The sequence below is a fragment of the Stigmatopora argus genome, chromosome 12, assembly GCF_051989625.1.
Source record: "Stigmatopora argus isolate UIUO_Sarg chromosome 12, RoL_Sarg_1.0, whole genome shotgun sequence".
Lineage (NCBI taxonomy): Eukaryota > Metazoa > Chordata > Actinopteri > Syngnathiformes > Syngnathidae > Stigmatopora > Stigmatopora argus.
Genome location: NC_135398.1, coordinates 7,616,108 through 7,642,282, shown reverse-complemented (window position 1 = coordinate 7,642,282; position 26,175 = coordinate 7,616,108). Strand labels below are relative to the sequence as shown.

General features: G+C 40.6%; 3 protein-coding genes and 1 long non-coding RNA gene across 9 annotated transcripts in view; 3 read left to right on the top strand and 1 right to left on the bottom strand.

Annotated features, from left to right (window-relative positions):
* Positions 1-2,914, top strand: part of kcnn1a (potassium intermediate/small conductance calcium-activated channel, subfamily N, member 1a) — a 48,463-nt gene extending 45,549 nt beyond the window's left edge. The window contains exons 9-10 of one of the 3 annotated variants that reach the window (XR_013304419.1): positions 1,253-1,370; positions 2,233-2,914. The gene's annotated coding sequence lies outside the window, so the exon portion shown is untranslated. Of the gene's footprint in view, positions 1-1,252 lie in introns of all 3 variants that reach the window. The other 2 variants (XR_013304417.1, XR_013304418.1) reach the window with 2 other exon arrangements.
* Positions 2,915-4,674: 1,760 nt separating this feature from the next.
* Positions 4,675-17,361, top strand: ocln1 (occludin1). Its single transcript, XM_077615514.1, has 14 exons — positions 4,675-4,811; positions 5,092-6,102; positions 8,397-8,560; positions 8,649-8,820; positions 9,173-9,223; positions 9,373-9,474; positions 11,151-11,699; positions 11,998-12,195; positions 12,397-12,558; positions 14,594-14,745; positions 15,225-15,446; positions 15,977-16,148; positions 16,740-16,781; positions 16,855-17,361. The coding sequence occupies exons 2-14, from the start codon at positions 5,107-5,109 to the stop codon at positions 16,954-16,956; spliced, it is 3,084 nt and encodes a 1,027-aa protein (XP_077471640.1). The 5' UTR covers positions 4,675-4,811; positions 5,092-5,106; the 3' UTR covers positions 16,957-17,361.
* Positions 17,362-17,400: 39 nt separating this feature from the next.
* nr2f6a (nuclear receptor subfamily 2, group F, member 6a) lies at positions 17,401-24,262 on the bottom strand. 2 transcript variants are annotated; one of them, XM_077616261.1, is made up of 6 exons: positions 23,627-24,262; positions 22,789-23,442; positions 21,665-21,759; positions 20,404-20,735; positions 19,928-20,174; positions 17,401-19,441 (listed from the first exon to the last, which is right to left on the bottom strand). In XM_077616261.1, the coding sequence occupies exons 2-6, from the start codon at positions 23,055-23,057 to the stop codon at positions 19,170-19,172; spliced, it is 1,215 nt and encodes a 404-aa protein (XP_077472387.1). In that variant the 5' UTR covers positions 23,058-23,442; positions 23,627-24,262; the 3' UTR covers positions 17,401-19,169. The 2 variants fall into 2 exon arrangements, with proteins under 2 accessions (XP_077472387.1, XP_077472386.1); XM_077616260.1 differs by having other exon boundaries at positions 20,404-20,738; positions 23,627-24,259.
* On the top strand, positions 22,725-25,957 carry LOC144086342 (uncharacterized). 3 transcript variants are annotated; one of them, XR_013304422.1, is made up of 4 exons: positions 22,725-22,851; positions 23,007-23,115; positions 23,380-23,478; positions 25,332-25,957. It is a non-coding gene; the product is annotated as an uncharacterized LOC144086342 (long non-coding RNA). The 3 variants fall into 3 exon arrangements; XR_013304421.1 differs by having other exon boundaries at positions 22,768-22,851; positions 22,915-23,115; XR_013304420.1 differs by having other exon boundaries at positions 22,785-23,115.
* The last annotated feature ends 218 nt before the right edge of the window (positions 25,958-26,175 follow it).

Genomic DNA, 26,175 nt, shown 5'->3' with positions numbered 1-26,175 from the left:
AACAAATTATTGCTTTCATTCGCACAAAAATACTTTGCCCAATTTTAAACTTCATTTGCTCATCCAACATAACAAAAATGGATTTATCTTTGGCACGAAGGCATTAGAATGCAATTTCTCCTGAAATCTAAAAAATTAAATATATTTTTTTAAACTTTTGAGTGGTATGCCCCCCACAGCTAGCCATGCAAGACAAAATTTAGCATGAATATTTATTTTCTCCCACTTTCGGCTTGACTTGACAAAGCATGCGTTTATCCTGTGCCCTCCCCCCCAACCCGCCACACCTTGACTTCTCCATCCCATTCGATCATTACCGCCTTCCTTTCAATCAGTGTCATCCAATTACTTATGACGGCTAATGGCAGGCGTTTTGACGTGACCCCGTATGCCTGTTCATGTCTCATGGTTCAATCTCCTTATTACGTTGTGAGGTTTCGCCTCGTGTTCGTCATCTGTCATCATTAGGAGTACGAGCCACGCAAAGAGACCTCCGTAACGGCCCCCGGCAAAGGTTTTAAATAGGAAAGGATAACGACAACAATCGGGGGAAACCTCGGGTCGAGTGTGTAGCATTTGGTTGTGCAGGTGTAGGATGATGCCATCAAGAGATGAGTCACAATTGATGAGGAAGAACAGGGAAGATTTGGGACCAATTCAAGATTAAGAAATTCCGTGCCATTGATGGTCTTAAACGTCCAATGTATTCGAACTGAGGGGCTTGGCAGCAATACCCAGTTCAAATAGACTGGACGTCTATCGCCATTAATGGCAACTGTTAGTTTAAAAAAATATATATTTTGATTCGAGACATTAGGCTGGATGAAAATAACATACACACACACACACACCCACAGCGTTTTCCCCGACATGCGTGAAAACTTTTTATATCAAATTCTAAATTAAATAGCTGGCCGCCATCTTACCGTAAAAGTGATAGTCTTATGATCAGTACCCTGAAAAGCAATCCACAAGCCCCCGTGAAGAAATAACCCGCCCTTAAAATGTTGTTCTGTGTACATGGCCTCATGATGCATAATGTACATTGGTAGCACTAGAATAAATCATCATTCAATGGATGGCAATTGGGTTGAACATGTTCTCTGTCTGCTCATTGCTGGTTTTTCATTTTGCAGGTCGAAACCAAAGTCACAACATTAAAGACTTTCCCCATTGATTTGTGATCATTTCCCCTTCTGTCTACTCTATTTTTAGACCGATAACATTGATTCTGGTCTGTGCTCCGTTTTAGTCCATGTAGCAATCCAGTCGGCTAAGGTTGTAAACAGGATGGCAGGATGCTTGTATTGATACAAAGACAAACGCCGTCCGTATCAGAGGACACGCAGCTGCTGAGGCCCTGATCCAAGGTGAAGCACGCACCCCACGCGCACAGTCAAATAACGAGCGTCTATTCATGTCCACATGTACAAACAGGGCTCACTGCGGTTAATTACAGCCAAATCAGGAGGGAGTTGGCATTAGGCCGAGATCCCCGCAGATTAGCAGAGTCAGTCACCCCGTACGTGTTACTACAACACCCCAAAAGGTCTGCATCTGCCGTGATTTAATTCAATTCCTTTTTTTTATTATTAATCATGGTTGAAAAAAAGCTTTTTTTATGAATAAATTTAAAAAATAGGCAGCACAGTGAGAGTGGTCAACGTGTCGGCCTCTGGGGTCGAAGGCTCGTTCCTATGTGGGTCCTCATTGTGCGGAGTTTGGATGTTGCGTGGGTTTTCTCCGGGTACTCCGGTTTCCTCCCACATCCCAAAAACATGAAGGGTAGGCTGGTTGAACATTCTAAATCGCCCCTAGGTTTTAAATGTGAGCATGTGCCCTTCGATTGGCTGGCCACCAATTCAGGGTGCCCATAGTTAGCTGGGATAGGCGCCAGAACCCTCCCACGATCCTTGTGAGGAGAAACAGTTCAGAAAATGAACGAATAAATAAAATGTAATATTATGGATGAATGAAGCCTTAGAAATGCATAATCTGCCGCCAAAAGACTTTGCAGAGGATAAAGAAATATGCTAGTGTGTATTTTTATATTGTCTGTCAATTTTTATTCAAACATCTGCCGCATTCCAGTGTCAACAGATTTCGCAGCTATTGCCATATACGCCATTAGTGGCATTTTCCTAGACAATAAATACTAAAGTAGCAGACTTCCAGAAATCACAATGAACCGCTATGTCTAAATTCGCATGTGAAGATGTGTTTTTTTCACAGGGTAGGAAATCCTGGGGCTGATTCCTGCACAAAGATGACTACTGCATTTGGCCGTCACACTTGGGAAAATGGCGGGCTGTCCCCATTGGCGTACAAGGATCATACCAGGTTGTCCAAGGGTCCTTTGGGGACAGCTTGTGGCAGGCGGGGGAAGTCATTTATTAAATGTCCGCCCAGTCCTGTCTTCTCCTCGCGTGTCCGCAAACGGACATATAGCACAGAGCTGAATAATGCTTCCCGACCTGCCTATTCCCAGAGGCCAACACCCTTTGCCGCACACTTGAGAAATTATACAAAATACAAGTATCGATTTGACGATTCACGTTCCTGCTGTTTTTGCATAGATCAGGCGTGAACTCCCAATTTATTCCAATAAATATTTTTGTTGTTATTTCAGCTTCCGTTATTGTGTATATCTCTTCCGGCCACTCCATCTTTGTATGTCGATGGTTGCTTCACAGTAGCTTCCCTGCTTCATTTAGCGAGCAAGAAAGAAACAAGCCATGCGTATTGAATACAACATACAATATACTGGTTTCCTTCTATACTGTACATAGAACACACAACTTTGGCACTCTAAACCCTTATAGCACATAATATTGCTATTTCTTGTTCTGACGACTCTTGCAAAAATGACATAACTGGTCATGTATGTCATACAAAGTCAAGATACCAGAGTGTTATGGGTAATAGGCCAAAAGGGCTCAGAAACATGAGCGGTTTATCTCAATGCCAATAAAACGACAAATCCAATAGCAAAGACTGGGCTAGTATACTTTTTACGGAGAAGATGCAATCAACTGACACCATCTTTTAGATCACGATCAATGGATTAGGGTCCTTTGGTCAAATATATTCTCAAACATTAAAAAATATACGTAATATTGATTGACCACGGAAATATAAAGCATACAAATGTGTGCTACTACTTTGATAGTCTCCCTCTGCATGATAATTGCATGCCTGTGCACATTACTAATGACTACTTGTGCTGAGGACGGAGAACAAGCAATGCGGCAGTAGACCAGGTGGCCCCGGGCAAGGCAGGGCCACTGGTGGGACTTTATTCACTTGAGGAAGCAGGCTATGTCCGATGCCGCTTACGCTACCCGAGCGCGTGGGTGGAGAATGGATATGGGGGGTCACTCAGGATGTCCTTGCCCTGAGCTGTTTCCGACATGAAAATCAACAATGCGTTCAAACACGGAGCTCACATTTTACAGCTGGGATCATCCTTTGAATGGTTGAATGGGAGTGTCAAGATGCAGTACCAATTGTTGTCAATTTGCAGTTCTATTTATTTAAGCTTAAACAAACTGAAGAGAAGCAAACGTGTTTAGTTTGGAGTCAAATTTACAGTTCCTACACAATGTCGGTATAACTTAAAGTCCCACTGTCACCCCAGGTTGTACTTTTCTGAATTCGAAAGAAGGGATTTTCCCGAGCTACAATCCGTAGTTTTTCTTTGTATAATAAAAAATAAAAAGTTTTCATCCCATTTTGCTCTTGGCCAGGAAACCAGGGTTAGGGGTCACTTACCACTACCGAAGGTAGGCTTATTCATACATTTAGTACTTTCATTGCTGTGGCGGCCAGCATTTTAGTTTTGTTTATTTTCAGTGTTTTATCGTTTTATGTGGAAATTGGTTAATAAACAATCGCTCCAACACAAACACTGCTAATTTAAGACTAGTTTTGATCAACTTATTTTACTAAAAACTGCTTTGACCATGTGACAAATGATGTGTTGCTAATGATTGACTTTAGCCGGCGTTATTGGCCCTTGCGTAGCCGAAAGTGGACCAGTAAAAAATTAAAAAAATAAATGTTTTAATATTTTCAGATAAATGATTAGTTTGTTAGTTGGCATTAAACAGAAAATACAATGGCTCTTAGCCTTCTAAATATGCCCATGGCTAAAGAGGAGGAAAAAGATAGCATTCACCTCATCAAAGGTAAAGTAAAGTATTTGGCGTCCTCTAGTGGCGAGCAGTGAAATTGAAATGAAAAAGAGGGAAATGTGTTATAAAAATAAAATAAAGCTATTATTGTTGAAAGACATGCTAAAATATCAAATGCACATGATCCTTTATTTTACAACGTTAATTAAGAAATCATTAACCCATGCTTTCATGAAAATCCTCATTTTTACCAATGTATTATTAAATACCGAAATAAGAATGCATTTAAAATAAATCCATAAATTCAATACATGTCAAATATTTTAAAGGAGATTCAATTTAATATGTAGTCAAGACTTAGAACTGTTTCAGGTTGAAAAATTGTGATTCATAACGAAGAACATTTGCATCTTCACCCACTGAAATGCTGTCCCACTCTTTCAGCCAGGTTAACAAAGTTGTACCAGCTGGCACAAGCTGTTCAAGTTTAATATTTAAGCTTCACCTCCCACCTACTTGCCCCACGTGTGCGCATGTGTGGGAGTGATTATCAAAAGTCCACAGTCAGTCTCTGAGAAAAGGCTGGACCTTAAGGAGCCATTTTGCTCTCCATATCAGTTCCCGAGAGAGAAACACAACACCGACATGGGCGAAGCAATCCAAATTCCAGGCATTCAGGTAAGTCTGAACCTTAACTATTTGGTGCTATAGTACTCAAGGCAGAACATTAACCATTCAGACTTAGGACGAACCTGAGTGGCTCTTAAAATAAACAGTTTTTGTATGGTCCCCCCCATTAACTTTGGCATAGTTACCATTTACCACATTCAAACGAATGAAAAACCTCAACTTCCTGCTGTTCTAACGTGTTTTCCTTTCTGCGGATGACCCCAAGAATAGACAACTAGTCCGTAGAGTACTATAATAGCTTTTGTTTCTGTCGCCCCTCTTCTTACAGTGAATCACACAAACTATGAAGAAGCCCACCAGGGGGCCCATGTGGGTCTCTCACACGCCAACACCAGAAACCAGCGCGAGTAACGCCTCCACCAGTAACACATCCAGTCTCCCATTTGTACATGAGGACCACAACGTCACCAAGGGGAGCTTGAGTAAACTGAAATCCCTCATCCCGAACTCATGGGGCAGCATAAAGCGACACTGGAAGCAGGGAGGAGACAGCGCCGCCGACGACTCCGAAGCAAGTCCGATCCAGATCCTCCCTAACGGAACCCGGGTGAGCCCCCCCGCGAGTCCTTTTCCAGAGGACGGGAAGCCATTCTTGATAGGAAACTCCCAAAGCCCAAACGAGGACTCTCTTCTCACAAGCATCCATCCTGCCGAGTACTACGCCGAGAAGTTGAAGGTGTACAACCAGAAGTACTCTTACTTGAAGTCGTGGCCTGGCCTTCTTCGGGTCCTGGCCGGGATCGAGCTTCTTTTCGGCGCTATGGTGGTGGCTTGCATCGTGGGCTACATCCACAAAGACAGCGAATGGACCAACATGTACGGCTGGAACAACGGCGCCTACAACAACGGGTGGACCGGGTCGGGGCACGGCTACAGCGGACCCAAGACTCCCTTCGTGGTGTCCGTGGCGGGACTGTGTTGGGTTTTGACCATGATACTCCTAGTCTTGGGAATGACCATGTATTATCGCACCATCCTCCTCGACGCGCCCTGGTGGCCTCTCACCGAGGCGGCCATCAACGTAACGCTGTTCCTCCTCTACATGGCGGCGGCCATCGTGTACGTGAACGACTTGAACCGTGGGGGGCTGTGCTACATGACGATGGGAATCAACCCCATCATGGGCTCTCTGTGCCGAGTGGAAGGCGGTCAGATGGCGGGGACCGCGTTCCTTTTCATCAACGTGATCATGTATCTGGGAAGTTTCATGGTCTGTCTGAAAATGTGGCGGCATGAGGACAGACGACGCGAGAGGCTGGACTTTGGGGTCAACCAAATGGTGAGGAATTCCATAGCAGTGCTGAGATATGATCAATGTCAACTTTCCCTGCTTACCGAAAGTTCATCACTTAAAAAGGGATCCTCTTAGATTATTATGTTGCTCTTTTTACTGAGATATGTTCCCTGATATTTAATATAACTAACTATATATAATAATTCTAACATTAAGAAAAGCGAATAATCTCTGTTTATTTATTCAGTACTACATTTTCTAAGGTGTTTAGGGTATGTTTTTTTAAATGAAGTAAAAAGGTTTTATCATTAATATATTCTCAGGGGGATGGGATTTAGGGATCACAGCAAAACCAAATATCAACGACATAATTAGAACTACATTGAGTATCAACCTGCCCTCCCCACCACACCACCCAAATCTTACAAAAATCAAACATTTGATATCAGCCATCCAGAATTACTATTTGGCTACAAATGTTCCGTTTTTCCATTTCTAGAACACCAAAAAAGAAAGATACTGTGGTGCTTTAGTGAAGAAAGAATGCTTTCCACAGCAATACATTTAAATTCATTTTCTGTACAACTTTGGGCAAAAAGTAGGCTACACCCTGAACCTATCGCTATGTGGTCACATAAATGATACAAATTGTATTACAACAGAGTAAATCCAAGACACACTGTTCCTCAAAAGACAACATATATGATGTACCACATCATGATTGGGGCCTACATGTAACAAATAGTAAGCATTGCCAATTTTATCAAGTGAAAGTATTTTTATTTGGTCAATGCATTCCTCTAGCAAAGCTGCCACAACAGAAGACATTTAGGGCTTCAACTAAATTTCAAGTTGCTCAAAATGAATTTGAATAAAGTTCAATTTAATAATACAAATCCCTTTTCTTGGAGCTTTTATGTGAACAGGTAGACTGACAGTAATAGAAACACAATGTAACAGGTCGATTTAAAAAGAAACATTTTAAACGCACGTCACGCAAGAGGGTTTGTTTTTTAGCAGGAAATCAGTTTCACAGTAATTATGATATTAAAAACAACAACATAAACAGCACCTGCTACTGCCAAATCTAACTTGGAAAACAGCTAACTGCTAGTCTGCATACACAAACAATCAAATTGAACTCACCCTCTTGTTAATGTCCAAGCTGAGCACAAAAAAAGAGTCCTCTGTGGCTGTGGCACCTACAAATTGATAAAATATCAGAGGTTATGGTAATATAACACAATCTTAAATATTTAAAATTGCCTACCTGTAGCTGCTCTCAATGAACTTAGCACTACATGGAAGTTTGTATGTAAAAAAAAAAGTGTCCTGCGTACAGGACTAGGCATTTAAATAGGCACTTCTGCAAAATATAGCCTTAATTACAACTCGAGACGTTTCACTAATGAAAATTAGTTTTTTCTGAGATGACAGAATTTGTTTTCTGCATGATTTTAGTCTTTTTTCACGTTTAAAAGGTCTAAAAAAGTAAAAACAGAGCCTGTCCTGTGCCTGATTGTTTGTCTTGGCAAACAATGTATACAACAGCTGAATTCACCAGGTGCTCTGATTGCAATGATGACGAATGGCTGCCAATCTCTCTCAGTTCAAATCAATGGATGTCTATCACTGTCAATGGCATTGAAACTTGCTCATTTGTTGGGATTGACTGCTTTTCCAGTTATTTTTCTTTTTTTTCAGGTTAGATTTATATCAAGTGACATGACCAATCCCACTAATGAAAGCCCGCAAGCCAAAACAAAAGGAGGGAGACAAAATCGGGTGTAATTTAATGTTAGTGGAGACAATCTGCAGTGAGTTTGCTTTCTTTGGTATTGGCGGATCAGCTTTTTTCTTTACTGGCAAACACTGGAACGTAATTCAATTGACCGTGTGCTTGTTTTAGTGTTTTCAATATGTGACACAGATGGATGAGGTGCTGTAATTCTGCTGTCACATATGTGGAGATGATGTATGACAGTTTGAAAGCCCTCGCAATGTTTCAGTAGGATTTTTAATTAAATGTAATGCCTTGTTCAGTTCTCTTTAACATATGAAAATTTACACGGTGCTATAAACTGTCTCCATGAGTGAGTTATCCCGCCTGGGAATTTAAATTGATGAAAAGGATAGTTAGGATATATTCATCAGGATATTAATGTATGGATTATTTTTACATAAGTTGGTTAAAACATGCCTCCCATGATTAAAGTCATATTTTAAAAGTGGTGCTAGGTTAAAACATGAAATCATAAGCATAAGGACAATCCACAAAATATTTCAGGGATAGTGTATAAGTTCAGACGTTGGTTAAAAATTCCTTTTTTTTCTTTCAGAATCCAGAGGAAAACCTTCGCTCCAACCTCCTGATCCCACCAAAAACAAAACACATATCCTTCGAGACTGAAGCCGACAGGAAAGCAACTAAAGGTCGACCCCTCGTCAAAGTTTCTGCACCTGCTTCCACCCCCCAAATGCACATTATTGCAGACTATTTGATGTGAGCACACCATTTTTCAAACATCACCATCCACTGTCATGAGTTGGTGTGACAAGTTAGCTTACTGTCATATCATTCCCTCTACCAGAAAGTACCCGGAGATCAGCTGTGTGGAAGAAAAGGAAAAATACAAAGCCGTGTTCAATGACCAGTACCAGGAGTACAAAGATCTTTACAAAGACATCCGTGCCACGCTCGATAAGTTCACCGAGCTGGATGCTGTCGTGGCACAACTCATCAAAGATGGAAAAAGCCGAGAGGTTACTGAAAAAATACTTTAGTTCTTTAATTAAGAAAAATCCATTTAATTTCAATTCAAAACATTTAAGGTCACCTGGCCCTGACATGGAGACCTCTTTAATTATATTGCGATAACAGTGCTATATTCATAGGTAGCATGTGTGTCTAAATATGTAGTTTCACCCTATCCCCCCAGAACTGCTGCTTTCTCCTAATAAAACAAAAAACAATATGAACAACTACAATGGGAGTACATGAAACTCCCAGGCGGCACATTAAAAAGTGTTCAGTCTATCGGATTTTCTTCAATTTTGTTATTGTTGTGTCCCATTGAAAGATAATGTAACTGATTGTTTTTTGCTTTTTTTCCAGGACCAAGAGAGGATTCAAAACCTCTTGAAGCAGTATGAGCAGAAGAAGAGTGTAAGTAATAGAAAAGAATAATGCTAATTACTCATTCACTCATTTAGGTCAGAAATACTACAAACTAAAGTTGAATTCCGTCCATTGAGGATGTGGAAATTCATCATTTGCAATACGAGTGTGATTTTAGTTGGGTTTTTGTGTTACAGGATCCATCTTTTTTGGAGAGAAAGGAACGTTGCGACTATTTGAAAGCCAAACTAAGCCACCTAAAAAACAGAATCCGTGTTTTTGAGCAAAGTACAACTCCAGTTATGGAATAGCATCAATGCCAGATTTGCCTTTGTGGAATCGCAATGATGTTTTTGCAACATTTTGCTTCATAATATTATTATGAACATCCAATATTATGCAGTTTATGTATTTGTTTTTCAACATGTTGTCATTTTTCAGGAGAAAAAGAAAACATGGATGTAAAGCGTAAATCAAAATGGTCTATTTTTCTACTATTGATTTATGTATTATTTGCACTATATTGCCTTTGAATGTTTTGTGGTTTTGTATTTTGTTTGTGTTTGCTTTTTATTTTCAATATCAATAAAATTTAAACTTTGCCGTTGAGTCAATTCATTGATCCCTCAAAAACAATATTGTGGGGGGTTGCTGTTTTATAAATGTAAAAAAAAGAGCAAAAATCTGACCTATATTATTGAGTTAAGCAATTTACTTTTTTTAAAGTTGTGTTGTAACTACATATCAAATACAAAACTGCTTGAGAAAAAGATTCACATGGACTTGTACAAATAAAAATATGAATGGAATAATTAATATCTGATTAAATATACTGTAGACACGTATAAATGTGTGAAAATAGTAGAAGTTTCTTATGTCAATGCAGAAATGGTTAGTGAATATATATATATTTCTTTTTTGATTTATAAATGTCTATCTTGCGTGTGTGGGTGTGTTAAGGCTTAATGTGCTGTAATTATTGGATTATTTGATATTTTCGATTCATCAAATTAGTAGGAATGAAAATTTTGAATTAAAAGTTGTTTTGATATGATTGCCATTCTAAGTCATTTAAAATGCAACCATTTCCAGAACAAACTTAGGAGGTGGGTTGGGCTCCTGATCTCAACTCTGGTAGGTTGCATGTCCACACTGAGACACGAGTATTGCTCGAGAAAGCCCGCTGTGCTTTACCAACATACTTTTCTACTGCCGAAACATGAGGAAGGAGGCTTAAAATGGGGGTCTCCGTGTGCGGGCTGGATTGACATCAAACGCAAGCGTCACGCTCGACCATAGAGGTCCAAAGTTCAAAGTTCGGGTAAGTTGCTCTGCTTGATTATCTGGTTGAATATTGTTTTAAAGCCACTTCTTCAGCATTTCAATGAAAAGCGTTAACTGCAAATCACCTTGATCATCAAAGCTTGCAATTCATTCAATACTGATGGCTTCCATTAAAAGGAAACTTTGCAAAGTTAGAATAAGACACCACACATGCCGTGGCCGCCATCGCGTCTCATGTGTTTTTAGCCTGAATTATTCAAGCCTGCTCATTTGAGTTCCACCGTAGAGATAAATGATAAGAGGCAGTGATACTTGATACTTTTCCATCTGCCTCAACTCTGTGTTGGCCTTTGACGAACAGAAAGTACTGTAGATTTGTCAAATATCAAAATCAGGCTTTTGCCTCTGTTTCTGTGATTGTCTGTCATTGAATTTGGGGCGGCGCGGTGAAAAAGTGTTTAGCAAATCCGTCTCACAGTATGAAGACTGAAGATTCAATCTTTTCCATGTTCTCCACGTGCCTGTGTGGCTTTCGCCCACATCCCAAAAACATTCATTCTAAGCTGATTGAACACTGCAAATTGTCAGGGTGTATCCCGACAACCCTTGTTATGAATGAACTGGCTTGCCATGTTAATATTAGACCTGACCTTTAATGAAGTGTCACATTTTTCTCCAGGTGAATTTGTAGTTCTCGTGGCACTTCGCCATGTACGAAAGTCGGCACTATGACGGCCTCCTGTCCAGTCCGCCCTATAGCGCCACCTCTCAAAGCTTCAATCTACAAAGAAGTGTGCACTCGCCCCAGAGCCATTATGTCACCTCCAAACCCCCAGCAGACTCCCACTACGTGGAGGAGACACCTCAACACTTCTACCGATGGTTTTCCCCCCCTGGTTTTGTCAAAATCTTCCACGGAGCCACAGTGCTCATGTGCTTCCTCATCTTCGCCTGCGTGGCCTCGACCTTAGTGTGGGACTTGAATGGCTTTGGCTACGGTATTGGCGGTGCAGGGAGTGGTACAGGAGCAGGCCAGGGCTACTACGGAGGTAGCTATGGATACAGCAGTTCCTACATGACCCCACAGTCTGCCAAGGCTGCAATGATCTCCATGGCTGCCATCAACTTTGTGGTTTTGCTGGGATTCCTGGTGGGGAGTTTCTCCCGGTCGCGGGCCATGAGAGGATCCACTTTGTACCTCACTTTCTTCATCTGTGACACCATCTTAGCTATCCTTCAGGTGAGGCCTTTTTCTCAAGTTTTTGATGGGCTTGATGAACTGGCATTACGGTTACAATATACCCGAAAAGGGTCCTTGACATTGTTCATCTTCTGTCTATGAATTAAACATTCTTTAGATTATACTATGACTAACAAAGTTTGCAAACTGTGTCTATTGTGGCAGATCGTAACGAGTGAAAGCACTTTTCCAAAGCAATGTACTACTGTGAAAAAGCAAACAAAATGTTCGGTTGCAGTTCTGGGCCTTACAGACACACATTGATTAGGAATGACATTTATTACATTTTTAATTGCAGGCCATCATTGACATCATTTTTGTGATTGGGGTCAATCCGATGTCTCAGAGCTCACAGAGCATGCTGTACAATCCAGTCCTGATGATGTGCCAGAACATTCCAGACCGGCCCAGCTTTAGTGGCAGCGCAGGTTTTCCTGGGGGATTCCCCATGTACAACCAGTACCTTTACCACTACTGCTTCATGGACCCAGAGGAGGTCAGTAGGATGAGCTTGGAAAACCAGCGATGATTGCGTCGACACGGGTACTTAGTTGAAAATGTGGCTTGTGGCCAAATGTTTGGAGACTCCTTTTACCACAATGTAACAAAGTAAGCCCAAAAAGGGGTTCACACATATAGATTAAAAGTCAAAACTGGTCATCTTTGGATTTAATGTTATGGAATTGTCTTTTCTCAGGCTGTTGCATTCGCATTGGGTCTGATGGTGGTGTTGGCCCTGTCATTGGCTGCCTACTACTCCTGGAAGACCCGTAGCAAAATCTGGCATCATGGAAAAGATAACATCTACTGGGACCAGCCAATGGTCAGGTTGTCAGAGAGGCAGAATGTACAAGACTGGGTGAGAAGCTGTCTTGATTTACTGTGATACCATCCGGGGATGGGGGGGGGCACTATATACTGTACAATTCACCTGTCATCTCAAGAAGCCTAAGAACGGAAATGCCATTTTCTACTTTTTACAGTGTTTCTAGGTTTGCAAGCAAAAATAGTTTTTTTCTATGCAGAAACAATAGTGATCAAAATTGAATTTCTCTTAAAACTGATTCATGCAAGCACCTGTTGACTAACACACCCAGGTTTCGCTCTAAGTCAGGGGTAGGGAACCTATGGCTCGGGAGCCACATGTGGCTCTTTTGATGGGTGCATATGGCTCTGAGCTAAAATATGGAAACCGGTGGTGAGAGAAAAGAGTCTTGAACGCACCAATAGGAACGTCACGTCGGCATTGTGACATTGATTTTTTTTTCATTAGTCTTCTGCATTCATTCTCTCATTGATACTCATTGAACTCATTGACATTCATTGATGAGCAAGAGCTTAACAATGTTGTCAAAATAATGAAGGGACTTTTTGTACTTTAAAAGTTGTAAAATGACAAAAAAAATGTGCACATTTTTATGTGTTTTGACTTTTAAATTGTGATTATGGCTCTCAAGGAATAATATTTGAAAATATGAATTGTTTATGGCTCTCTCTTTCAAAAAGGTTCCCGACCCCTGCTCTAAGTGATCATTAATCAGCAATGACGCAAATTGTGGAACCTCTCATGGCATTGAAAGACATGTTAAGCAAATTCAAATGTTTAGTACTATGAGCGATATGACCATCACTGGTGTCGAATTAGTATCCATTTTCAAGTTGAACTGAACAAATATAATTACAACTACAGGAACATCATCTTATCTTGATGTTAACAAACTGCCATAGAAATGTAATGAAATGTCATCATTTGAAAACAAAAGTGTATTTAAAAACAAAAACACAAGCAGATAATGTAATGATACAATAGGCATTCATTCTTGAACCTCGGAGAAGAACACATACACACGCTGTATTATTCTGAAGTATAATGTCTTTTCAACTGAAACAAAAATTGTATATAGAGGGCTAATTTTCTTTCTTACACAATTAGTTTCAACTTGATTTGATCATTTGAATGAGGGCCCCGTTCTGGGCAACTCGTGTACTGCACCGAGGATGCTTTCTTTGCCTTGCAGGGAAGTATATTTAATGTATGGGCATGGATGTATAATGTATTTTTTTAAAGGCTGGAGTTGCCACTGTTCTGCTCTGTAAATCCCTACAGAGTGATGTCAGTAAATGATTCAGTCATGGCAGCTTCACACAGCAGTCTAGATGTTATTTCTTTGTAGAATGAGAAGACAAAAATGACCATAATATCAGGAATTATGTAGTGTCGCGTATATGCATAATTGCAATTTCGGTTGCCATCCAATTCAGGGTGTATCCCTGTCCAGGGGCTCTTGGGATACACTTTAGCACCCCCACAAATCTTTTAAGGAGAAGCATTACAGATAATGCCATTTATATATATATATATATATATATATATATATATATATATATATATATATATATATATATATATATATATATATATATATATATATATATATATATATATATATATATATATATATATATATATATATATATATATATATATATATATATATATATACAGAATCCCTTGTTTTATTATATTTATAATCCTTGCATAACACATTACACCAACAGCCCAGTGACCAGACACACTAGGTAAAATACTCTATCAGATTATTTACAGTTACTATATATCTTCATGAGATCTATTTCACCGGCTGCATTTTTCTTTTTATCCAGATTATATGTACGTTAAGACAACAGTTGTTGTTGTTATTATGATGCATTTCACCATATGCCAAAAGATTTACACCAATGTAGGGCAGTGTTCTGTTACTTACACATAAATATGGAATTATGGGACTAAAAGAAATTATTTACTGCAAGAATGAATTTTTCTTCCTGTGTTAGGTCTCACATCTGGCTCTGCACTTTTGCCATTTCTGCCTTGTGTTTCTCTGCTGGATTAGGTCAACAATGTTGGAGGGGGACACAGCACCCAGCATGCGTCAACTATTGTAATATCGGAGAAAGCTGCTTCTGATCTACGTGAGGGAAACAATGCAGTGTCCCACTCCCATAAAAAAGTCCTAGGTCACAGTGAGGGTCATTTAAACAACAGGTGAGTTGACTTTATCAACATTTAGGGGGCATGTGACTGTTTTTGGTCATTAAAAAGAAAGGGTCAAATTTTGGGTCAAAAGAGCCACAATATTAACATTTGGTATACCAAAAATGTGACGTTTGCATGTAAGGATGCTAGAGTTCATTTAAAATGTTTTAAATTTTTAACGTTTTTAAACATGTTTATTTTATGATATGAATGGTAATGATGAAAATAAAACTATTCTCATTAAAACGAATGAAAATATGAAAACAATTATGTAATGGCTCCCAATTACACTGTAATTTTTTTATAGTCATAGTATGTCATAGTAATGAATAAATGTACTGCCACTGACAACGATAGACATCTTATTGAAAAATAACAGCTAAACAGTGAAATGAGTGCCCTAAAAATATGGCAAAATAGTGTAATAATAATATACCAATGAACTTCGCTTGTGTTGTATTTTGATTGTGGCTGTGTACGGCAACTAGCAAGTTACAAGACGTTGCACATCCATACCCAAACAACAGCCCTGCAGTGTGCAGCATCCCCTCTGGATACGCCGAAAGCGAAGGGAAACTCAGCACGAGAGGCCAAGGGAACCCCAAATATCACATTCGTGCAACTATGGCGTCCCAAAATGAAATAGCTTACACCACTGGAGGAGACACTGCTAATGAGTTGGACGACGACCAAGCCCAATACCTCTTCAGGTGACTTCATCCCCCGCTGCCACTTCCTGTACACATCATTACACAATAAATGTGTTTATCTTTTTTTGTTGCTGGATGAAAATACACAAACATTGCAAACATATATAGATGATGATGTTCCATTAAATTGATGGGGGGGGCATTGACCGAGTGGTCAGCGTGTTGGCCTCCCAGTTCTGGGGTTGAGGGTTCGATCCCAGGTGGGTCCTCACTGTGTGGAGATTGCATGTTCTCCCCGTGGGTTTAATCCGGGTACTCCCGTGTCCCAAAAACATGCATGCTAGGCTGGTTGAACACTCTAAATTGCCCTTAGCTATGAGTGTGAATGGTTATCCATCTCTTTGTGATCTGTGATTGGCTGGCCACAGATTCTGGGTGTCCACTAACTGGTTCCTATAGTTAGCTACGATAGGCTCCAGCACCCCCCGCAAACCTTGTGAGGATAAATGGTTTAGAAAATGCATGAATGAATGAATATTTAATGTATGCTGCCCCTGTATTCCATTTTTTATGTTCTCTCCCTGGCGCAGCCAGTACACCGAGATCCTTTCAGACGAGCAGCGGCAAGAGTACAAGCGAGATTTCCAGTCGGCTCTGACTCGATATAAAAGCTTGTGTGACGAAATGGACGAAATCGGTGACCAGATTCATATGCTGAGTCAAGAACTAGACACACTGGACAAAAACTCGATGAAGTATCAGGTAGGTGCCCATGGGAGAATGTTTACCAATCCTGATTATTTATGTCTTTTGGTGACATTTTTGTTTAATATATTTAATGTCTGTCATTTTTATTTCAAGATGGCATATAGGTTCAATTATTTGATTTTAACAAATGAAATAATTATTATTGCTTTAACTTTGTTTTTGACATTAAACTTACCTGCCACAGATGTTAAATGTATCAAGTAGTGCTGCAACCTAAAACTATTTACTATAAACAGTAGAATACTTGTTTTGATCAAATGTGAAGATTTCTAATTATTTACTAATACTTGTGACTAATATTCTGACGTTTAAAAATGTTCTGCACAGTAGATTAGCACATTATTAACAACAAATGTATTAATATTTGAACAAGTTGTGCTGTCTGAGTTCATTGTAGATTATACTTTATGTCATTTGTCTGCATTTTGAGAGTGATTGGTGCTACTATTATGGTTTAGGGAATCCTAAATTGTCTCGTCAGTAATACCGGCGATATATGTATAACAAACATACTGTCCAGTATTTGTATAGAATATATACTGGTCAGATCTTTATGACATCACATGAATCTTTTTCCATTCTCAGGGTGTGCTGGATGAATATAACAGACTGAAAGATCTTAAAAGAGTAAGTTCAAACCGTTTCACTTTAATTTTTCATTCAGATACTGAAACATGATCTCAACATTTTTCTCTTTTAGGCACCGGATTATCAAGCAAAGAAAAGGGAGAGCAAAGAGCTTCGGCAAAAACTGTTCCATATCAAAAAACTGATAAGAAACTTTGACCGAGGCCTTTGTTAGGAAGCGTCCATCAGTTTCAAAATGAAGAAACAATGATGCAATCCGTTTTTGATTGCGCGCTATAGGGCAAACGAAAACGTTAGTCACTTTGTTTACAACTGTGTCACACCAAGGTTAGTGGCACAGTTTGAGAACTTTGAAAATGTAACAAAAATAAGTTTTTCTTTGTGAAAGAACATCACTTACAGTAGATACTATGTCTATTTCAATACCAGGTTTTCTAATATAAAAAAAGAAGAGACTAAGATGTATATAATTTTGAATGGGATTTTTAGATGGAAATTGATTGGACGTCTAGTTCCGTCAATTGTAGGCAATGAGTTAATATTTAAAGAACCTACAATTTGAATAAAGGGGTCCAAACGTGATTTTCTGAAGCATTTGTCATAAAACATTTGAATGAAAGCTCTCTTTTGTAACATGTACTGTATACAGAATGAGACATTTATGGTGCACATAGCAGTGTTTATTTGGCATTCGTCATACAGCTGTAAATACAACACATTTTTCAATGACTTTGAAAAGACAAACATAACAAAAGACAAGACTTCCGTTTCTTTTTATAACCTTGCCATAAATGTAAAACTCGTATGCAAGAACGTAGGAATTCCAAAGTAATAATAATTAACAGTATACTTCAACGCTAACCTTGATGAATGAACTGAATACGCATCCACATCATTTAGGGACAAAGCAAGACGGAAAAAAATCATGGTTGGTTTGAATGCTTTTGTTCGAAAACATTTGTGATTCTATAAAACAACTCGACTTCAACTACTAGTGTAAGGTAAGTCCTGCTAGGGAATCAGGAGCCTCTTTAGTCCACGTGTGACATTTTGGTATTCAAAAATTCTCCTTGTGCAGTTTGCAATCTTCCGTTTGAACGTTTCCTCACGTCATTCACCAAGTACAAAAAAAGTCAAGTCTTCAACGATAACGTGGGTCTTTCGAGAGAGGTATTTTCATGTTAACATATAGAAACACATTTAGGAGCTAACAGGGAAAGCAATACTTTAAGATTGAAAGAAATTACTTACACAAAAGGATGAAACAACTTAGAAGCGCTCCAGAACATGCAAAGAGAAATGAAGGTGACCTCCATATATTTACACACAGTGTCGACTCAAGCTGAAGTGTGTTTTAAGTCTTTCATGACGCTTATTAAACTATTTGTTGCACTGATTTTTCTTTTATAAAAGCGCTTGGTCGCAACTTTTTAAACATAATTCCAAACATGGTGGTGCCTTGAGGTACGAGTTTCATTCGTTACTCAAAAAAAAATGGAATATTTGTAGTGAAATTAATTGTAGAGTACTCTATGAAAACATTGACATAATTTGAATAGAAATTTAAAAAAAAACCTTTTTGTCACCCTGCATCAAATTGCGCTACTTTTTTTTGGTACACCTTGAATGAGATGTCTAAAATTCACAGAGGATAAAGAATATATGACACAGTATTGTTATAGTATGGTCTACATTTGCTGATACACAGTGTTCAAGTCAGTGTTTTAAGTGTCACAGCACTTCAATTAGTGTTAGCATTCCACAATTAGACTTCACCTATTGGCTGCCATTGATGGCCATACACGACCAATCCATTTTGCCATCAAGGAGTTAAAGGCTAAGCTATGTAGTATTTTTATATACACAATATGCTGGCTAATTGTCATTGTTTTGAGTGAACTTTTGCCAAAGTGCTTATTGTTAAAGTGAATTCAATGCCGGCATACACTTTTCCTATGTCATTTGGAAACAATTGCAAGTCGAGTCACTCCTACCTCATGGCACCACACTTTTATCACGCTCATAGGAGTTACATTTTATACCCAATAACAGAACGAAGGCGGTTTCTGGTGAGGTTTTTTTTTAGCATTTTGTTGAGATTTTTTTTTTTAAATCAGATGAAAGCATTCTGATGTCTAATGAGGTATTAGTCTCTTGTAATTGCTGGCAAATATAGCCACCGCTAGCCCATCTGACGTTTAGCCAGCTGGGGGAGTTCATAAACGTTGTCGTATTTTTTTTTGTGCATCGATCCGAGGATGAACTTTGGTGAAATTTCCTTGATCAGTCACATCTTCATCTTGTGCAGCCTGAACTGTTTCAAATGTCTTCCAAAAACCAAGACCCATCGGTACCATCCTTCTTGTTCACAACAGTACTGATACTGCTGCATTGTTAATGGCAAAAATGGATGGACAATATTTCCAATCACATAGGCACGTAGGGCCAACTGATGGAGCTTCCGGAGAGCTGCATGTCTCGGATGAGCGTCTCGATGGGCGTCTTCCCTACCAGTCGCATGAAAAAGAGTTGGGAGATGAGGCTGGCGGGTACGGCGCGGAGAGCGGGGAGGCGCAGGAGCAAGCGGCCGAAGCGCTGAGGTTGACTCGGATACTGCATCCTCTCGTACTCGGTCAGAGCCACTTGAGCTTTCTCCTGCAGGGACTCCACGTGGACTGCGTCAGTCAGACCGCAGGCATCTAGACAGATGAATAGGACAGAGGTGAAAGGGTGGGCTTGAAAGAGGACACTAAAGGCAAGCTTCCAGTAGGTATGCGGTATGTGTAGTGAAAAACAACATTGGTTTGGTCAAGACCCCTCAAAATAAGCCCACTTGTTCAAACTGTTTATTTCAGAAGATCAGGACTTTGTTGGATTTGTGCGTGAGTGATCAAAATGTAATGTGAATACATTGCACAACAGAACTTAGCTTTGTTCCCGTTGCCTTTTAAAAAATATACGCTAGCATGCATGTATTTGCATGAATACCGTATGTTGAGCCCAATAATGGGGAAAATAAAAATAAATATAAAATTAAACAAATTACATATTCAAATGTGGTTGCGAACAAATATATAAGCCAAAACTCCACAACCTCTTTTATAGTATGCTCTTTCGAAATATAACCTATTGCACCATATACTAGTTAATAAACAAACTAAGATATTATATATAAATATAGTCACCTGGTGAAAACAGGGCGATGGCCTTGAGGCAGCTGTACTCAGCGGAGTCCACCTGAAGTCGGGTCAGCTTGTCCACCTGATCCTGAAACACCCTCACTTGGTCCATGAAGGACACCACGCGCTCCGCCGACATGGGCGACGAGTGGAAGCCCGCCGCGGCCAACAGGGGCGCCATGTGGAGCGGCAATGCAGACTGTGCGGCGTTAAGTATGAACAGCTCGCTCCAACTCAGCCTTAGCAAGGCTACCTGGGGTTGTGAAACAGAAAGCAACGGCAAAAACTTTTACAATGTGAATCGTTGTCCATGGCGTATCGTGAAATGTAATTTCTCTAAGTTCGAAAAACCATGCTTTAACTCATCGCTGGCAGACGTCAAATCCATGTGGACTGGGAGAGAATGATCACTCCCATCCCTCCAAATGGATTGGACGTCCTCAGCCTTCAATCAACGAGTTCGTTAGACTAATTGTACAGACCTGATCCGACACCGGCAACTCGGGAAAATAAGGGATGTTTCTGGCCCATTCCACCGTGCTGAAGAGTAGCCGGGCGGCCAGTTCGCAGATGTTATCGATGCCCATTGAATTATCGGGACCCGCCGGCTGGTTGTACTGGTGCCCGTAGCGGCTGTTGGGGTACGGCTCGGCTCTCAGCAGCTGCGAGATGAGTTCGGACACGGGCTGACCGCCGTTGCCTCCGTTATTGTTGTTGTTATTGTAGAATTCACCACCTCCCAAGCCACTGGCGCCCCCAATGGGCGTGAGGCTCGGGCTGAGACTAGGCTGCGGTGGGATGCGGCCGCGTTGAACTGCTGTAGTTTGGTTGGGGGAGCAAGGGGGAAGGGGTGGTTCAAGATGAAAAAGAAGGGTGAAGGAGGGGATTTAGGGAAGAAAACAGAGGGGGAAAAGTTAAAACTGGGTTCAACGGGCGGTGCATGTCAGATTACGGGCAAACTGAATTGAGCCGATTAGCTCTTTTATTCAAGATTAGAAGGATGCAAATTAGACCCCCTCAATGTATTCTTCTCATCGCTGGTAGATAAAAGGTCATGAAAAGACGCTTGCGCCGTGGCCATGGTAACAGTCCACCACAAAGCAACAACGTGAATCCATATCAGTCCCTGGAATGCTGCTCTGTGGCTGACCCTGAACTCCGAACTACCCGTAAACACGCCAGGGCAAAGACAATTTGTCCAAGGGGAGCAATAATGTGTCTCATTAACTTGTTTTATGTTCTCTTTATGTTCAGTGTGATGTAAACACCAAAGCCAAATTTAGCCGTGTTCACTCCAACAGATCTGGATTGTTGACTCGCGCATTCTAGGGGCTGCATTGATACATGAATCTGGATTGGTGAAGCAACATGGCATTCAGTATTTTAACACGACACTAGCAAAAAAAATGTGTCCTCCAAGCAGGCCGTCGATAGGTTATTTGAACGTTACTACATTAATTAAATTCCCATATTGGATTGAGCCTAAAGGGTTTGTCCAGCTTCAAACACAGACTGAAGGCTCACGGATTTTGCTGTCTTAAGAAACTGTTTATCACTGTCACCATGACACAAGATAGATAAAAAATGCGAATGCATAACGTTTACCTGACACACACTGTATATACATAGTTAATTAAACACGATAGGACCAAAACAGGATAGTCTCAAGAGAGGCAGTTTTGACTGGCATACAATGTAAGTAAAGAACTTGAAAGTCTACAGATTAGGGGAAAAAATAGTTACCTTCTTTGCGCATCCCCACTCGGAAACACTTTTTGAGACGACAGTATTGGCATTGGTTTCGGTGGTGCTGGTCAATCTGACATTCCCTATTAGACCTGAAAACAATAAAACATTTATTAGCTGAACTCAAAGGACATGACATAAAAAATGCTTCACTATCGGTCACCAAGTAAGTTTTTATCTTCCCTTTGTGAATCCAATGTTTAGAATTGCATGTTAATCTAATCTGCTCAAATCCTTCAGAATGAGTAGCATTGGGCGATGCAGCATGGCAATATTATGTGAGCAATTTTTAGCATCTAATCGGTTGCATACAGCAAAACTTGTTACAGCTACGTTATCTAGTTCTGAGTGTAAATAAGAGTAAGATTAAGTGGATTAAGCCATTTGATAGTGTAGTGGTTCAGACTTTGGTTCGGGCAGCGTGGGATTGATTCCCGCTCAGTGGCAGTGTGATTGTGAGTGCGAGTGGTGTTGAAAATAAATGATCAATGATTAATCAAGAGATTCTCTTGATTAATCATTGATCATTTATCTTCTCTGAGAAGGATCGTGAACTGCAATAAATGTTGTTTTAGGTTATGTGCAATGTATGCTGCTAACATGTGAAATTTTCTATTGGGAACATGGCATGTAGCTTCCATTTGTATGGGTAATTTGTATACTCAATATTTTAAAATATGGAGATTATCAATGTTTTTCAATCTTTGATAAAATTGGATCTTTGCGACAAATGTAAAAGGCAGTTTTTTTTTAAATAATATGCTTTACTTTTGGTTAACTCCAAATAGAGATATGTTAAAAAGTTTAACCCTTTATTCGGCAGTCATCTAACTTACGTGGGTACCATTACTGCCGTTAGACGTCAAAGACATTTTGACTGGGAGGGCTGGTTTGGACATCTAGCGCCGTCAATGGCACTGCCAGTATATATATTTTAAATTACCAACAAATAGTCACGTGCTTTCGAAAGCGTTAAGAACCACTAATTTGTAGGGTCACAACAAGTAAACTACAGGGGGGGGGGGGGGTGCTATGCAATCATGATGTTAGCAAGATTGCTTGACTACAAACATGTCGGCTCGTTGCCAAATAGCCCACATTTCCCATCATGCCTCGCTCACCTGCACGTGTAACTGAGGTTACGTCGAACGCTTCTCTTGAAGAAGCTTTTACAGCCCTCGCAGGTAAACACGCCATAATGTTTGCCGCTCGACTTGTCCCCGCAAACCACGCAGTCCAACACGCAGGCCTTGTCGTCCTCCCCGGCCTCCATGTCGCTGCCCCCCGCCTGGGGCGATCCGTCGTCGTCCTCCCGCTTAAGGTAGCCCTTTTCCCCCAGCCCGTTGGTGCCGCCATTGGGATCTCCCCAGCCCCCACTCACCATGGCCATCGCTTGGTTACCGAACCACCGAGGAAGAGCACGCCACAGGCAGTCGAGGTTCGTCAAGGTAACATGAATATTAAAAAAAAACGCTGCTTCTTTCCCGAAACTTGAAAAGACGTCCGAAAAAAGACCTCCAAATGTTTAGCCAGCAGATAATGACAGACGGAGGAAAAACAGGAGGGAGGGAGCTTGGCAGGAAAAAAAACAAGAGCAGTCTCCTCCCACTCCACTATGACCTGGAAATAGTCTGAGTGCTTTAAGTTTGTTTTTTTGTTTTTCTCCCTACCACTCCTTCTAAAAAAAGTCAATTTGTCTTTTCTTCTGGCAGGTTGGCTTTCCTTGTTTTCATAAGAAAAGTGCTCTTCGCTGTCAACAATGAGTGGTCAAGTGACTGTGGAGAGATAGGAAAGCGCTTGTAAATAACGAGGTGAAAAATGGACGCCAAAGACACACACATCAACACTTGTACATATGAACACACACACACACACTGCTCATTCTCTAACTACTGAGAGAAATAGGGCTTGAGCCCGGCATGGCGTATGCCCTCTCTATGTAAATCATTCCGTGCTTACCTCCAATTGAGCATTAATACATCCGTGGCTGTAAATCCCCCTCCTGCTAGATCCTCCCGTCCTCCATCCTGAGAGCGAGTGCGGCTTTCCTACTCTCCTGTAATCCTCTCAGCTTCACCATCGTGACCCACAAAGTAAAGCCATTCCATGTCATTTGCTCATGAGGCGGCAGGCTTCTCATCAAAGATCCAGCACAAAAAAAAGCGTGTCCGGACTGTCAAGTTGACCTCCAAAATGCACGCGCACTGGGTGGTGTGTGTTCAACACAAGGAAGTCCTGTGCTGTCCTTCTTCGTTCCCAGAAGCCTTAGCTGTGCTCCGAGCTTCTTGTTTGCAAGCCTTTTGTTGGTGCTTGGCCACCAAGAACTAATGATGTGCGGCCTAGCTACTGCTTTTCATCTATGTGTGTGTGTGTGTGTGTGTGTGTATGTGCCTTCCCCTGTGGCAAGAGAAGGTGGGGGTGGAAAGCTTGGCTGCGCCTACTTTCTCGCTTTCCGAGCATCCACACACCCAGTTCGCATTGAAAAGAAAATCCAAGGCGACAAGTTGGATTGCTCTCTTTACGAGTCTGTTTTCTCGTCTCGTCTATTTGGGGGTTTGGCAGCAAGAGAAATGAAGCCAAGCCAGCTAGAGAGGGAGGGAGAAAGGCAGAGGAGAGGACGGAGGTGGAGTGTGTGTGTGTGTGTGTGTGTGTGCAGAGGGGGAAGGGTGTGTGTGTGTGTGTGTGTTCTGAGGGATTTGACACTACTATTCAAGCCCTTTGGTTGCCATGGCGCTAGCTGCCTTATATGGCCGTTGGAGTCAAAGAGCAGAGAGAGTGGGCTGTGTGGGCAACGCACAGACACACACACACAGGAAGAATGTGGAGCATTTCTCTGCAGAGATGCAAAGAGCATGACCTCAAGGCCTTTTAAAAAAATAACACACATCCACACAATACTAGACCAACACAAGCAAGCTGGTCTTTTGTCTCACATCAAGCCGTACACTGGTAGCCTGATGGTAAAGATATGTACTTTGGGTCTCTTTTGTTTTATGTACAGTACAGCGATGCCTTGAGATCCGAGTTAAATTTGGTCTGTGACTAAGCTCGTAACATAAATCCGAAATCGGTTTTCACTATTGAAATGAATCCATTGACAGTGACAAAACAAGCAGTCCATTTTGCCAGAGAAGGCTGGGTATCAATATCATATCTATTTCCAAATCCATCCAAATTTCTTTTGATGACTTGGTCGCTGTTTGTTTATGGGTGGTGCTAGAACAAGAATGGAATCCTTTATGTAGTACCACATGTTAGGTCTGGAGATCTTCCAGGCCAAAAACAAATGCCTTTGGCTGCAGGTTATAAATTCCGAGGTTAAACAAACATCTAAATGTCACAAAAGGAGTGATATAACAACAGCTACCATTATATAGTCATTAATTTTTGTTCAAATATCTACTACTTTAAGGGTTATGACACTTTCCCATATTAGATGCTGTATAACTCATGTGAGCCTTTTTTCCATCATGAGTTAGGATAAGCATAAAGAGGGTGTACATAAAATCAAAATTTTAGTGGTTTTAAATGCACAACATAGAAATATATTTGTTAAAGCCAAGTATCAACTTAGAAAAGAATGACAATCAGTGACTGAAAACACACACACACATTATTGTGCCGTGAATAAAAGGTTATTTTATGGTCATTGCTCATTTCTCAGGCGCTGAGCGGAGCACGAAGCAAAAGGTCAAACTGACTTTGGCACCCCAGTCATGGTCGAAAGCCAGAGGTCAAACACAGATAAAGAAGAGGAGAGCAACCCCAGATTGGAGATAAGTAATGAATCAGCTTGTAAATGCACTGCTTTTTGGGCTCTTTAGTTTCCGTCACAGATATGGACACATGAAAGCACCCGGGATAGCAGACTTTATTTTATACAACCTGTTGGTTTATCTACTTAGCCCAGTTGAGAATTTTAAATCAATCTGCCCCCGCAACACATAGAGAGACCTTTATGGCACTCCTAAAGCAAAACTAAGCGTACACCCACCCAGTAGACCACAATGTATTTGTGTGCCACAGAGAAGCATTGTCCTCACTTTTGTTCAGATAATAGGTCATCAGAAGGCTGTGTGGGTGTGTTAGGGGGAGGAGAGTGTGTGTTCATTTGAATAAAAGTCTCCTTAATTAGGACACTGTCGGGCCGCTTGTTGTCTCGCCTGGGCTTTCTTTGCAAGTTGGGGCTGGTCAGGAAATTAAGGGTCCTAGAAAAACAAAAAAGCAACTTAAAAGTGCAATCATTGCTTTTAGTTAGCTACCCAAACTGCTCGAAAAAAACATCAAAACGTAACAAAAAGCATATAGTATAAATGATGAGTAGAAATTCATATCAAGTGCCCTGATATTTACTTAAAAATGTTATATTGTTGAAAAAAACAATAATATATTGCATTTTTTTTGTATTTCCAATGCCAATTTAATGTATTATTTTCATCAAAATCAGTTTTAGGAACAATGAGCAAAAATATATTAGTGAATCTGGCCCGGTCTGCTGTAAAGACTCA